Consider the following 13009-nt stretch of genomic DNA (forward strand, 5'->3'; position numbering starts at 1 on the left):
TTTCGATCACGTGACTTCGGCGCTTATCATACGCTAAGCGCCGAGCCACGTCCCCTTCCGCGCTTACCTCAGCATACGTAGCCACCTCCACCTGATGACATCATTATGACACGTATGCATGAGTAAAGCCGACTGCGGAGCGGGGTTCTTATTGGATTAGGTTTTGCATATTCTGTATTTGTATTTAGTCACTTCTGTAATATATAAGGAGGCCAACCGACCATGGTAACACCCAGGTCAATTACCTCTTGTCGCATCCCCATCACTGTACAAGGGCCTTAAGCCCAGTAAACCTACTTAGTTACTTAGTCCACACCGCCTTAAGCGGCCTTCTTGCTGTAGTTACTTAGCTGGTCATCGCCCTTACGGCCTTGGTCACCGTAGTATAGCTGGTCGTCGCCGTAGGATAGCTTGCCGCCGCCTTACGCGGTTCTCACTTAGATACATCCGGCCGCAAGCGCCCTCCTCCTCGACGTCCTTACAGACGTCTAGGACACTAGGTAATCAACCTTACGTCGGTTGCAAACCGTTTTGTACCCACCACTAAGAATCAACAAACGAGAAGGGTACCTGTACTAGCACAAGCGAAATCACGTGATTGGGGCCACCTTGCGGGACAGAATAATCAAAAGTCCCCCACCCCCACGTAGTAGCAAATTGCTATAAGGCAGAATACCACTATTGTCCGCATACCCACGGTCGCCGCACCTTCTACCAGCGACCTCAGACAGCAGATACACCCGCTTGCAGAGACTAGGCTCTACATTACGCCCGCCCACGGCTGTAATTAGCAGCACTTACTGTCCAACGCTAGGTCGTTTGACGCAGAGGTTTAGCGTTTGAGTAGTCAAGCGCTCATAAGTCCTGATATAGGCACTCTGGCTATACAGCCTCCACTCCCCCCCACTCGCCCACCATTACCTCGCGCACCCCCACTCGCTCCTCATCCCAGGCATCTTCCCACGCTGGCCGCTCCTATCCGCCAACACATTCCATGGCAACCTGCTCCCGGCCAGCCTCTTGAACCCGCTCCCCAATCGATCAAGGGGAGCTGGAACCCCAATTTCCGCCAACCCCCTATGTCGAACTTGGGGAAGTCTCCCTCGAGCGGATTACCCGCCTCCTCCTCGGCCTCCTCGGCCAAGTCAAGAACCTTGAGCGGAAAGTGGAAGAAGTCCGAGAAGCAGGGGTCGAAGCCCGTACCAACCTTGAGAACATCTCTCAAGCCGTTGATACTGTCAAGGATGGGCTTAGAAGCCTCCAGCTTCACGGGCCGCGGACCCCTGAGGACACCAAGCCCCCGGCCGTGGAAGCAACGCCACGCCCCTTATCCAAAGTCAACCCTATTGGATCGACTAGTTGGGTCTCATTCTGGCCCGAATCGTCCAAGGGGCTCCCTGCCTTTGCCCAACCCACTCCTGTACGAGCAGCACCCCCGCGAGTCCCATCTCCCCCTCCATCTCCGCGTCTCCAATCCCCGATCGGAACAGCCGCCCCTCCACCTCCGGCTCCAGTTGCCGCCTATCCCGCCCCGGTCAAGGTTGACCACCCCGACGCCTACACAGGCAAAATAGGGAGCAAGGCAAAGCAGTGGCTGACTAGGATGCTAGCCTGGACCTGCCTTAATTCACGGATGTTCCCTACCAATCAAGAGGTTCTCTCCTTCCTCTTGATGAATATGAAGGACACCGCTGGGGCCTGGGCCCACCCTCACCTTGACCAACTTGGCTTGCACCGGGCCATTATTCAAACGGTTGAAGGTTTCAAACTGGAGTTTCTGGCGGCATTTGGTGACCCTGACGCCACAAGGGCCGCCGAGCGGAAGATCACCACCCTTACCCAGTCCGGCACATGCGCGGACTACATCACTAAGTTCAGGACCTAGCAATGGAACTGGACTGGAACGACGCGGCCCTCCGAGGCCAGTTGCCAGTTTGCCCGCGGCCTCCACTGGGAGGTTAGCCGCCAGATTGCAACCCGCAAGCACCGGCCCTGTACCCTCCTCGAGCTGCAGAACGCAGCACTTGTCATCGACAACGCTCTCCGCAAAGAGCGCGCTAGCCACCCACCAAGGGACAATAAGCCTAGCAAACAATCTAACCCCGCAAGGGGGACGAGTACCGGCCAGCCCACAACCGGTTCGAAGAAACTCTCTGACGACCCAAATTTTGTGTTGGAAGAAGAACGCAACTGCCGCCGCGCCGCGGGCGCCTGTATCAAATGCGGCAAAATGGGCCACAAGTTTGCGGAATGCCGCACGGGCTGGAAAGCCACCCCTATTGAGGATAAGGGGAAGGCTAAGGAAACCGCCAAAATTGGCAAAGACTCCGAGTACCAATTGGGAAAAGAGTAAGGGTACCTGCTGCCGCGCGCAAGGACCCCAAGGACTCTGGGCTTGTGGAAATCTGTAATATATTGAATAGTAACAATAGAATATCCCCACTTTTCACAATTTCCATTAAGCCAGAGAAACAAGCGGAACACTTAGAAGTCCTGATAGACTCAGGCGCAACATCCTCATTCCTTCACCCACGTACTGCAGAATCACTCCGCCTTCCCCTCATAGATCTCCCTTCACCCTGCACTGTCACTATGCTCGATGGGTCGAGCCCCCAGGCCGGAAAAATCTGGAAAAAGGCTAACCTGACCTTCTCCCTTGATGGCAAGAAAATGACCGAGACCTTCCTCATATGTAATACAGGGTCTCATGCTGCCATTTTGGGTTTGAAATGGTTGGACGCACACAATCCAGAAATTGATTGGAACGCACAAACCCTCTCCTTTCCCCATACACCACCAGAACACGTGGCCATTGCCGAAGAAGAGGAAGCTGATCAAACACCCCTTGAAGGAGTACCCCCAGAATACCACCAGTATGCCAAGGTATTTGGGGAGGAAGAATTCAACAAGCTTCCCCCACACCGGCATTACGACATCGGGATTGAACTCACAGAGGAAGGCCCCCTCAATTTGCCTCTCTATAGTATGACCGATGCCGAGTCCGCTACGCTCAAGGACTGGCTCAGGGACGAACTCAAGGCAGGCAAAATACGTCCTAGCAAGTCTTCCATCAGTTCCCCCGTGATGTTTGTCCCCAAAAAGGACGGCTCCCGTTGCTTGGTTGTTGATTACCGCCGCCTGAATAACCGGACCAAAAAGAATGTTTACCCGTTACCCCGCCCTGACGACCTCATGGCCCAGCTCCGTGGCGCCAAGGTCTTCACCAAACTAGATCTAAGGTGGGGTTACAATAACGTCCGGGTTAAGGAAGGTGACGAATGGAAGACCGCGTTCCGTACCAAGTATGGCCTGTACGAATCCCTTGTCATGACCTTTGGCTTAACCAACGCCCCGGCATCATTCCAACATTTTATGAATGATTTGTTTAAGGACATGCTTGATGTATGCGTTATCATATACCTTGATGACATCCTGATCTACTCCAAGGATGACGCCACACACACCCAGCACGTTCACAAAGTCCTACGCCGGTTGATGGAGAACCAATTGTTCTGCAAAGCGTCCAAATGCACCTTCCACGTCACCTCTGTGGAATATCTGGGAATTATTGTTTTGGACAAAGGTTTCAGCTTGGACAAGCTCAAGATCCAGGCTGTACAGGAATGGCCTACGCCCACTAAGGTTAAAGAAGTCCAGTCATTCCTGGGCTTTGCCAACTTCTTGCGCCGCTTTGTTGCCAACTTTAGTCACATGGCTAGGCCGCTACACAACCTGGTCAAAAAGGACACTCCTTGGAAATGGGACATCAAGGAACTTCCAAGGATTAAAGGACGCTATTACCAACGCACCCGTACTATGCCATGCAGACCCGTCCAAGCCCTACTTCCTAGAAACAGACGCCTCAGGGGCAGCACTAGGCTCCATACTCAGCCAACGCCAGGAAGACGGTCGCCTTCACCCACTAGGTTTTCTATCTGAGTCATTCAAGGGCGCCAAACAAAACTATGACACGCACAACAAGGAACTACTTGCAATCATCCGCTCCTTTGAGTACTGGCGTATTTTCCTGGAAGGAACCCTGCACCCTGTTACCGTGTTTACCGATCACCGCAATCTGGAGTACTGGAAGGAGTCACGCACATTCAACCGTCGTCACGCCAGGTGGCATCTATTGTTGGCCGGGTATAACTTCCAAATTGTATACCGCCCCGGTAAACAGTCCGGCAAACCAGACACTCTTTCACGACGTTCAGACCATGCCAACATTCCACCAGATGCCCAAACCATGCTCCCCGACCCAGTTTTTGCCAACGTTGCGCTAGTCACGCCTGAGAAGGAGTTACAACGCCAGATTGAATTATCCTTAGACCAAGACGAGTCCCTGGAGGAAATCCTCCAATTCCTGCAGAACGAGTCCAAGGCCCCACCCTCAATCAAACGCGCCTTCAAAGATTACGAGATGGAAGCAGGCCTGCTATTCTACCAAGGGCGAATTGTAGTACCAGACGTGGGGACATTGAGGACAGACTTACTCCGTATATTCCACGACAGCCCCTTAGCCGGCCACCCAGGCAGACAACGGACCTTAGAATTGGTATCCAGAAACTACTACTGGCCTGGCATCCGCGCAGACACGTATTGGCACGTGGACTCCTGTGAAACGTGCCAACGGATCAGAAAGCCCAAGTACGCGCCTATCCCACCTCAACCACTGGAACTTCCCGTCAAGCCCTGGCAACACGTATCTTACGACATGATAGTAGATCTGCCTAAGGACAGAAGCAACGACTCCATCTTGGTCATAGTGGATAGCTTCACGAAGTATGGGATTTTCGTCAAATGTTCCAAGAAGCTCAAGGCACCTGAACTAGCGGAATTGTTCTTGGAGCACGTATGGAAACGGCACGGTATGCCCGAGAAAACGGTCTCAGATAGGGGAAGAGTCTTCAATAACAAATTTCTGAGGGCACTGTACAAACGCCTGGGTATAGACCCCCACTTCTCCTCGGCATACCACCCCCAGAGTGACGGACAAACAGAACGGGTTAACCCATCCATTGAACATTTTCTCAGGGCTTACTCAGGGGTCAATCAACGGGACTGGACCAAATGGTTACCAATGGCGGAATTTGCGTACAACAATGCGGTCCACAGCAGCACAGGAAAAACACCATTCAAAGCCCTGTACGGATGGGAACCTACCCTGACACCTTCAAACGTACCCACAGATGTACCAGAGGCCGACAAACTAGCCCAGACAATGGAGGCACAATGGAAGGAAGTGGAATCGGCACTCCGGCAATCCAAGCAACGCATGACGGCCGGAGAGGATGGAAGCCCAATAGAGTTTGAGATTGGAGAAGAAGCCTGGCTGGACGCCAGAAACGTCAACCTCAAAACCTTGAGTCAAAAACTTACGGAACAACGCCTAGGACCATTTAAAGTTATTGAGAAGATCTCTGACTGGGCCTACCGCCTGGAACTCCCCCCTACCATGCAAATCCACGACGTCTTCTATGTAGGACTCCTGTCTAAGGTCAAAAAAGACAAGAGACGCGCCTTTGAGAATCGCCCCCCACCAGTCACAGTGGATGGGGAAGAAGAATACGAAGTGGAAGGGATTACCAACGCAGAAGAACATAACGGGAAATGGTTTTTCCGGGTAAAATGGAAGGGTTACGGTTCTGAAGAAAACACATGGGAACCCCAGGAGAACCTAAAAAACGCGGAAAAATTTTTGAGGAAATACAAGGAGGACATGAAAAAGAAGGCCCTCGGCGCTGCCAAGGCCCTTAGAGGGGGGGCAGTGTCGTAGACACACTCGATACCAGGGAATTTATTCCCATTTTCTCGGATTTAAACGAAGGCAAACGGACAACATTTTCGATCACGTGACTTCGGCGCTTATCATACGCTAAGCGCCGAGCCACGTCCCCTTCCGCGCTTACCTCAGCATACGTAGCCACCTCCACCTGATGACATCATTATGACACGTATGCATGAGTAAAGCCAACTGCAGAGCGGGGTTCTTATTGGATTAGGTTTTGCATATTCTGTATTTGTATTTAGTCACTTCTGTAATATATAAGGAGGCCAACCGACCATGGTAACACCCAGGTCAATTACCTCTTGTCGCATCCCCATCACTGTACAAGGGCCTTAAGCCCAGTAAACCTACTTAGTTACTTAGTCCACACCGCCTTAAGCGGCCTTCTTGCTGTAGTTACTTAGCTGGTCATCGCCCTTACGGCCTTGGTCACCGTAGTATAGCTGGTCGTCGCCGTAGGATAGCTTGCCGCCGCCTTACGCGGTTCTCACTTAGATACATCCGGCGGCAAGCGCCCTCCTCCTTGACGTCCTTACAGACGTCTAGGACAGGTACTCACAATCAAACAAAACAAGGAGGGCCAACCCATCCAATACAAGGCGCAACTAGTTGTGCAAGGTTACAGCCAACAGCCGGGTATCAACTATGGCCAAACGTTTGCTCCAGTGGTACGTTTAGATTCTATCCGTACACTCACATCACTTGCCAATCAAAATGATTGGGACATCCAACAGCTTGACGTTACATTGGCGTACTTACATGCCAACGTCAAAGAAGAGCTTTACATGCGTCAAATACCATACTTTGACGACGGATCCAGCAACATTCTGCGCCTACGCCAATCACTATATGGCCTTAAACAAGCTGGACGCATGTGGAATTGTATGTTCAATTCCAAAATGAAGTCACTTGGCTATTTACCTTGCTTAACAGACGCCTGTGTGTACCACCGGATCATGGACATATCCGGCGAACTCTACGTATTGATTGTTGCCATCCATGTTGATGACTTGATCATAATTACAACCCCCAACAACACCAACTTTGTAGTATCCAAATTACTTTGTGAATTTGAGATGCGCAACCTTGGACCCATACAGCATTTTTTAGGTATACATTTCAAATGGTATAGACAACAAGGTATGCTTGTACTAAATCAAAAGGCATATATTGACTCAATTGTCAATATTGCAGGCCTTAAAGATGCATACCCAGCCAATACTCCAATGAGTCCGAATGTGCAACTTACACAATATGATGGAATTAAGCCAAAATTTCCATACGGCATATTTGTTGGTAAGCTGCTATACGCTGCACTATGTACACGGCCCAATATCGCTTATGCAGTCACTCATTTAGCTCAATACACAACATGCTATGGTCCCGCTCATGTGACGGCAATCAAACAAGTTATACATTACCTTAAAGGAACATCATTCCTTGGGCTATTGTATAAGCAATTGGAGGCCAAAGTTGGATTTGGAGAAGTCAGCTACTCTGATGCCAATTGGGGAAGTAACTTACTTGACCGTAAGTCTATTTCCGGCAATGTATACTTATTGGGCGGAGCCACCGTTTCTTGGTCTGCTAAGAAGCAACCAACGGTCGCATTATCAACCATGGAAGCAGAGTACATGGCATTATCACACGCATGTACTCAGGCAATTTGGTTCCGTCAATTCTTCCAGGAACTATATTACCCAGCTGACGCTCCCACACTCATACTTTCAGACAACCTTGCCGCCCTAACATTATCCGTTGAGTTGCAGTTCCACGGTTGTTCAAAGCACATCAACATTTGCCATCACTTCATGCGCAATACTATCAAGAAGCGTATGATCTCTACGCTGTATGTGCCATCAAACAAGAACCTAGCTGATGCGCTTACTAAAGCCCTACCAGCACCGCAATTTAATTACCTGACAAACGCAATTATGGGCAAACAGGTATTTGAAGGACCCAAAGAGGAAGAAGCGGATTAGTGAAACTGAATGATGAAGAATTAGCTGTATAACTGAAAGACTGAAACCTGAATGAGATTGAATGTGACTGAATGAATGTAATATTTTCTCTTTACATGTATCCTTGCTTGCCTGATTAAGGGGGAGTGTAGAAATATCATGTATATAGTAGTAAATACAAGAAGGATCTGGAATGTACTGGAACATACATGTAATCGAGTCAAGCGACGATACCTAGTCATATACTAGATGACTCGACTATAATGTAAAGGTATAAATACGGGTGCACTCGACCGTATAGTACATCATCCTCTCTTTCTCTATTCACACTACTGTCTTTACTATCGTTTTGTATTGATATAATTCTATTTACAAACTTATTCTTTCTACAAAATTGTCACGGTGAGCCCCAAAAGTACGAAAAATCCGCATGACGTCCAGATTTTGCCAGACATCCGCACCTAAAATTGCAGAACCCGCACCTTGACAACACAGGAGTGAGTTGAGGATGCGGATTCATGGAAAGCTGGTCGGGATTTTGCCAACACTCCGCATGTAACGTGCGGTTTTTTACGTCCACAAAATCCGCACTTTTGGTGTCCACCGTGCGTGTGATGAGACCTTTGTTTACGCTCGGAATAATACGAACCTTCATATTGGATAGTAACTCGAGTTCGATATACGAATAATAAAATTGCACATGAAATCTGATCTGAGCTAGTAGTAGACGATGGGTGTGGCTCTGCATTCAGAGATAAGCATACCTTATTTGTGTCAGGGATCCCTGTCCTGTGTGATATTTTGAATGTACAGCCCCTATGATCGGTTTTAGTCTGCTCAGGATGTTATGGAGTTCGTTCATCATTGGTAGTAGTGCTGATATAAGCTGTACATGTTGTTCCGGTGGTATACATGTTGAATGCATGTAAGGATGCAGCCTTTTGGGCCCGTCACTCCCATAGAAACTTTGGGTCTATACGACCAAGCAAGGGTGTGAGTAGCTACTGACCCGGCAAAAAATAACAATAGATTCAGCATTCTTACAATTAAACATGGCCTTGAAGCTTTGGGATCCTAAATTCTCTAATTGAACAGTAATAGCTAGGAGTAGGAGCTACAGCGTATAATCAGGTCCAGAGTTTCGGCCTTGATTCACACATTAAAACTACGCGTTCTATCCAGTTTTTACACGGTTGGCCCGAGAGTGCGGATTTTCTGAACGTAAAAAATCGCACGTTACATGCGGAGTGTTGGCAAAATCCCGACCAGTTTTCCATGAATCCGCATCCTCAACTCACTCCTGTGTTGTCGAGGTGCGGGTTCTGCAATTTTAGGTGCGGATGTCTGGCAAAATCTGGACGTCATGCGGATTTTCCGTACTTTTGGAGTTCACCGTGTTATACAATATAGGCTGGGACGGAAGCGCAAGTTTAGTGAATATTGCTGGGCACAGGGCCGTTTGCTTTCAAGATTTGCCTGTGTATATCATACAAGCCTACATGAGCGAGCCTGCCGCCGTGATATCGAGTGCAAAACAGGCAAGTGGAGAGACGTCAGAGCCCGGGCTCCAAGACGCGAGTACAACTCACCCCGAAGACCAGTAACTCAGACAGGCGTGTGGAAAAGCGAGGGGTCGCAGCGCCTGTTATACAGAAGCAACAGCTCCTATAAGTGGGGCCCGTTACGCGCGTCGTGATCAGCCCCACAGGCAGGCGCCAAGGGCTCCTTGGTTGGACCAAAGTTCGCAACAAACCGCAGGAATATCGTGTATTATGTTAGTAAATGATGTATATACGGGAGGTGATGTGTCTTCAGTAGAGTGTTCGATGTTTGGTGCCCCCTGAGCGCCGTTGCGTGTGCCGACACCATCCAATATCGTCCAGACATGGTACCACACAGGTAGGCGGCCGCCCGTGAAGGGTGTTGAGCTCTCAGAAAGTGATGTGGGTGCAATTAAACAGGGAGGTACTTCATTGTACGTGGTAAATTGTACTTTCTGCAATGATAACCCCATGATCAATGAATAGTATCATGCGACGCCCAAAAAATAGCTATAATACTGTTTGTATTACCTCTTAAATTTTGGGTGCAAAACTACTTGTATTTGGGCGCATATACAAGCAAGCATAAGTCAGAGACCGACACGGAAGAAAAGCAAGGAACAAACTTATAAGTAGGCAAAAATAAATTTTATATTAATCAGAAAGTAAAATCCGCCAGTGGTTTGTCGAGAGAAAAGCGAAATGATTGTAGAACTCGTCGCCATCGATTCAGTTAAGGTCAGTCGAGATCTTCGAGTCCTAGTAGAATAGCTGCATGTTGAGACGACAAGTCATTCCCGATACGTGTAACACAAATAAGCTCCACACTCTCGCGATGTCCGAGTCGCAGCAAATTTGGTGTACGTTTCTCATTCGCGCATATGTGCACGTGTGAGCAAGAACATCGATATCAGGTACTCGTCTATTAAGAAGATTCAGGTTTACGTGCATATCGATTAGAGCAATTGAGCTCCATATTCCAAATGCGCTACTCCAATCCGGGCTTCAAGTTGAAGCGGTGCTCACACTCAGGCGAAATGGCGGTCGCACACATTTCAGGCTCCCCTCAGACTCTATTATATTGAAAGAGTCACCTGTCGTGATTCGTGAGGTACCCATCATCACGAAATCGGGGCCTGGCTGGCCTAGTCTGATACGTCAAATACAAACCGTCGGTTAGGATTGTCGCCGACAGGTCAATGTCGGACGCTGTCATGCGTATGAAATTTGACCTGTGTTTTGTAGTCGTATCCGAATAATAACAGAGTGTTTTTGAATCACCAGAACGGCTCCAAGGCATCTGTGAGGCGTCGATCGGACGGCAAGTACACATGTAGACACATATCTGTTGAATCTCTACAGGGGGAGGTATTTCGTTTTGGTTATTATATCCACCGTCCCGGCTCTCCGGACCTTGGGCTTAAACCTGATCACTCAATTGCTTACACGCGTTCGAACGCGAATTTGTTGAATTCTTTAATTAGGTAAATCAAAATCCGTGCAACTCATCCTCATCGACGTCTACAAAGTCACCTTCAAGTCCATTATCCAAAACATCATCCCCAAATTCAGAATTTCCCTCGTCCATGCTCAGTTCTTCCTTGTCACTAACTTGCTCTTGCGCCCGGCAGATCAACTCGTTCCCGTCGCTCCTTTCATCCCCGCTCTCCACGTCGCTCCCGTCGTCCTCGCTCTCCACATCCGTGTTTTCGCCCGCCCCTCGCATGTCGAGGGGGTCTTCGTTTGTTTCGCTCTCTGTTATACCACTTAGTCTTTTTCTTGTTATAGTATTATGTCACGCACCGTTTTGATCCAAGCCAAGGTTATTCTCCGAGCCATGAATGATGTGCCGGTAATGACCGATCCCTCCTCCCAAGTAACGCATCAATATATCCCGATCAACAAATCTACAAAGCCAATGAGTATCGAAGTTCTCCTAAATACAAGTGTATACACACCTATTGACGTAGTAATGTTTCCAATCCCAGTGCTCTTCGCTATCGTGCGCAATCAACTTGGCAAAATTGAGTAGTTTATTGGAAGGGCCGGATTGGAAGTCGGGAATCAAGTGTATAGCTCGGATGATATTGCTTGGATGAACAAAGTCAAATGAATCGAGTATATCTTGATCCGTACAGCATGGCTTGTAGCTGATGTGATCCAACCAATACGCGTCCCAGCCACCCTGGCGCGCCGTGTCTGTATTGTAATATAACTACCTTACATGTACAAAGTCCTCTAGACGAGGAACTGTTCTGCCGTAAGACACCTGCGCGTGGTAAATGCCCAAAACCTTAGCATATATGAATGGATGAGGGGGATTTGTGCCGTCTTCAGACAGAGCAGGTAACATAATAAATCGATTTGAGGTTGAGGGATTGACTAAGTCTTGATGGTGCAGTACGTCGTATGATGTGTAATTAACGCGAAGTGTCTTATGGCGATACATACGGTCTTGATGAAATCTGATTTCCGCTATTTCTTGCTCATTAAACTTTGGATGATTGCGACTTCCTAGAAAACAAGCTAGAAAAAACCGTTTGAGCTGCGGAATAAAAAACTAAACACAATTAAATAGTTGTCAGGCACATATGTGAACAAAAACAAGAATACTTACCTTCATAGCATCATCGTGTTGTTGTCCGTGAACCCAGCGTATAATACTTGCAATCATGTCCTCAGAGCGCTTGGTCAGTCCAATGGTGTATGGTTGCCCGTTAAGGAGCAATTGAAGTGCTTTGGTGTCAAGCTGAGCCGTTTCACACTTGTTGTCTTGTGATTGTAGTTGCACCTGCCGTTGTTCAAGTTCCAGGTCCATTCTTTTGAGGACACTGGCTACGTCCCCAATTTGCGTCATCTGTTGGACCACATCCTTCTTGTTGGTGCGCTCAAACTGGTTCTTGACAAAGCAATGTTGAAGTTCACACTAGTAGAACACATGATGTTATTGGATGTTTTGCAAATATCCACTTACGTCTCTACTTACAATTTGAGTTGAATATGAATCCGTAGTCCCAAATTCTGTAATTGTGTGGACATAATGACCAATTGCGTGTACCTTGTAAGTGTTGATGTTGAAAAGGCATTTGCGTCGACCATCTGGCATTTGTGGGTGAGCTATGGCCTTTGATTGTGCTTTCAATCCAGTGGTCTGTGTGGAGCGTAGAGCCTGGGCCGCTGCTTGCTGCTTCTTTTGGCGCGCATACTTGTCCAGTGTTTCACTGACGTTCATAGTGTTTGTCAATTCAGCAAAGCTGCAAAGCTCAGAGCCAAGCTTTGCAGTGAGTTTCTTCATGATTCCCAGGGTTTCTGTGGTATGACAACAAAGTTTTGCAAGGCCATGCCATTGTGCAAAAATGAATACAAGTCTTTGCACTTGGGCGTTGCATTGAGCAGGAAGCAGTCCTTCAAATACGGGAAGACAGCACTAAGTAAAATACAAGAAATTGTATCTGGATTAGAATTAATGGCAAACGGCTGAAACCTAATTGTGAGGCGTACCTGAAGAATATCCTCAAAATTGCGTGCTGCCAATTGTCCCATACTTGCAACATCATATGAAAACATTTGGATAGTCAAGCCAAATGTGGGGACACTTTGGAACCTGGCCATTGATGAGATACAAGCAATTGACTAGTAGCATTTATCTTGCCTTTTATTGAACTCAACTATGGTCTGGCTGCCACCAAGATGGAGGAGTTGAATTAAATGTTGAAACA

General features: G+C 48.2%; 3 protein-coding genes across 3 annotated transcripts; 2 read left to right on the forward strand and 1 right to left on the reverse strand.

Moving 5' to 3' along the window:
* Nucleotides 1-105: 105 nt before the first annotated feature.
* On the forward strand, nucleotides 106-5776 carry RhiXN_10318 (Retrotransposable element Tf2 protein; the record flags this gene model as incomplete). The annotated part of the gene is made up of 5 exons (XM_043330134.1): nucleotides 106-112; nucleotides 1047-1872; nucleotides 1927-2349; nucleotides 2433-3811; nucleotides 3867-5776. The coding sequence occupies 5 exons, from the start codon at nucleotides 106-108 to the stop codon at nucleotides 5774-5776; spliced, it is 4545 nt and encodes a 1514-aa protein (XP_043184231.1).
* A 288-nt stretch (nucleotides 5777-6064) lies between these two features.
* On the forward strand, nucleotides 6065-7770 carry RhiXN_10319 (Reverse transcriptase; the record flags this gene model as incomplete). Its single annotated transcript, XM_043330135.1, has 5 exons — nucleotides 6065-6067; nucleotides 6364-6670; nucleotides 6722-6928; nucleotides 6983-7084; nucleotides 7148-7770. 5 exons carry the CDS (start codon nucleotides 6065-6067, stop codon nucleotides 7768-7770), a joined length of 1242 nt encoding a protein of 413 aa, XP_043184232.1.
* A 3009-nt stretch (nucleotides 7771-10779) lies between these two features.
* RhiXN_10320 (Maltodextrin phosphorylase) lies at nucleotides 10780-12902 on the reverse strand (the record flags this gene model as incomplete). The annotated part of the gene is made up of 7 exons (XM_043330136.1): nucleotides 10780-11045; nucleotides 11094-11197; nucleotides 11249-11489; nucleotides 11742-11850; nucleotides 11908-12216; nucleotides 12277-12717; nucleotides 12792-12902. 7 exons carry the CDS (start codon nucleotides 12900-12902, stop codon nucleotides 10780-10782), a joined length of 1581 nt encoding a protein of 526 aa, XP_043184233.1.
* Nucleotides 12903-13009: the final 107 nt, after the last annotated feature.

The sequence above is a fragment of the Rhizoctonia solani genome, chromosome 11, assembly GCF_016906535.1.
Source record: "Rhizoctonia solani chromosome 11, complete sequence".
Classification (NCBI taxonomy): domain Eukaryota; kingdom Fungi; phylum Basidiomycota; class Agaricomycetes; order Cantharellales; family Ceratobasidiaceae; genus Rhizoctonia; species Rhizoctonia solani.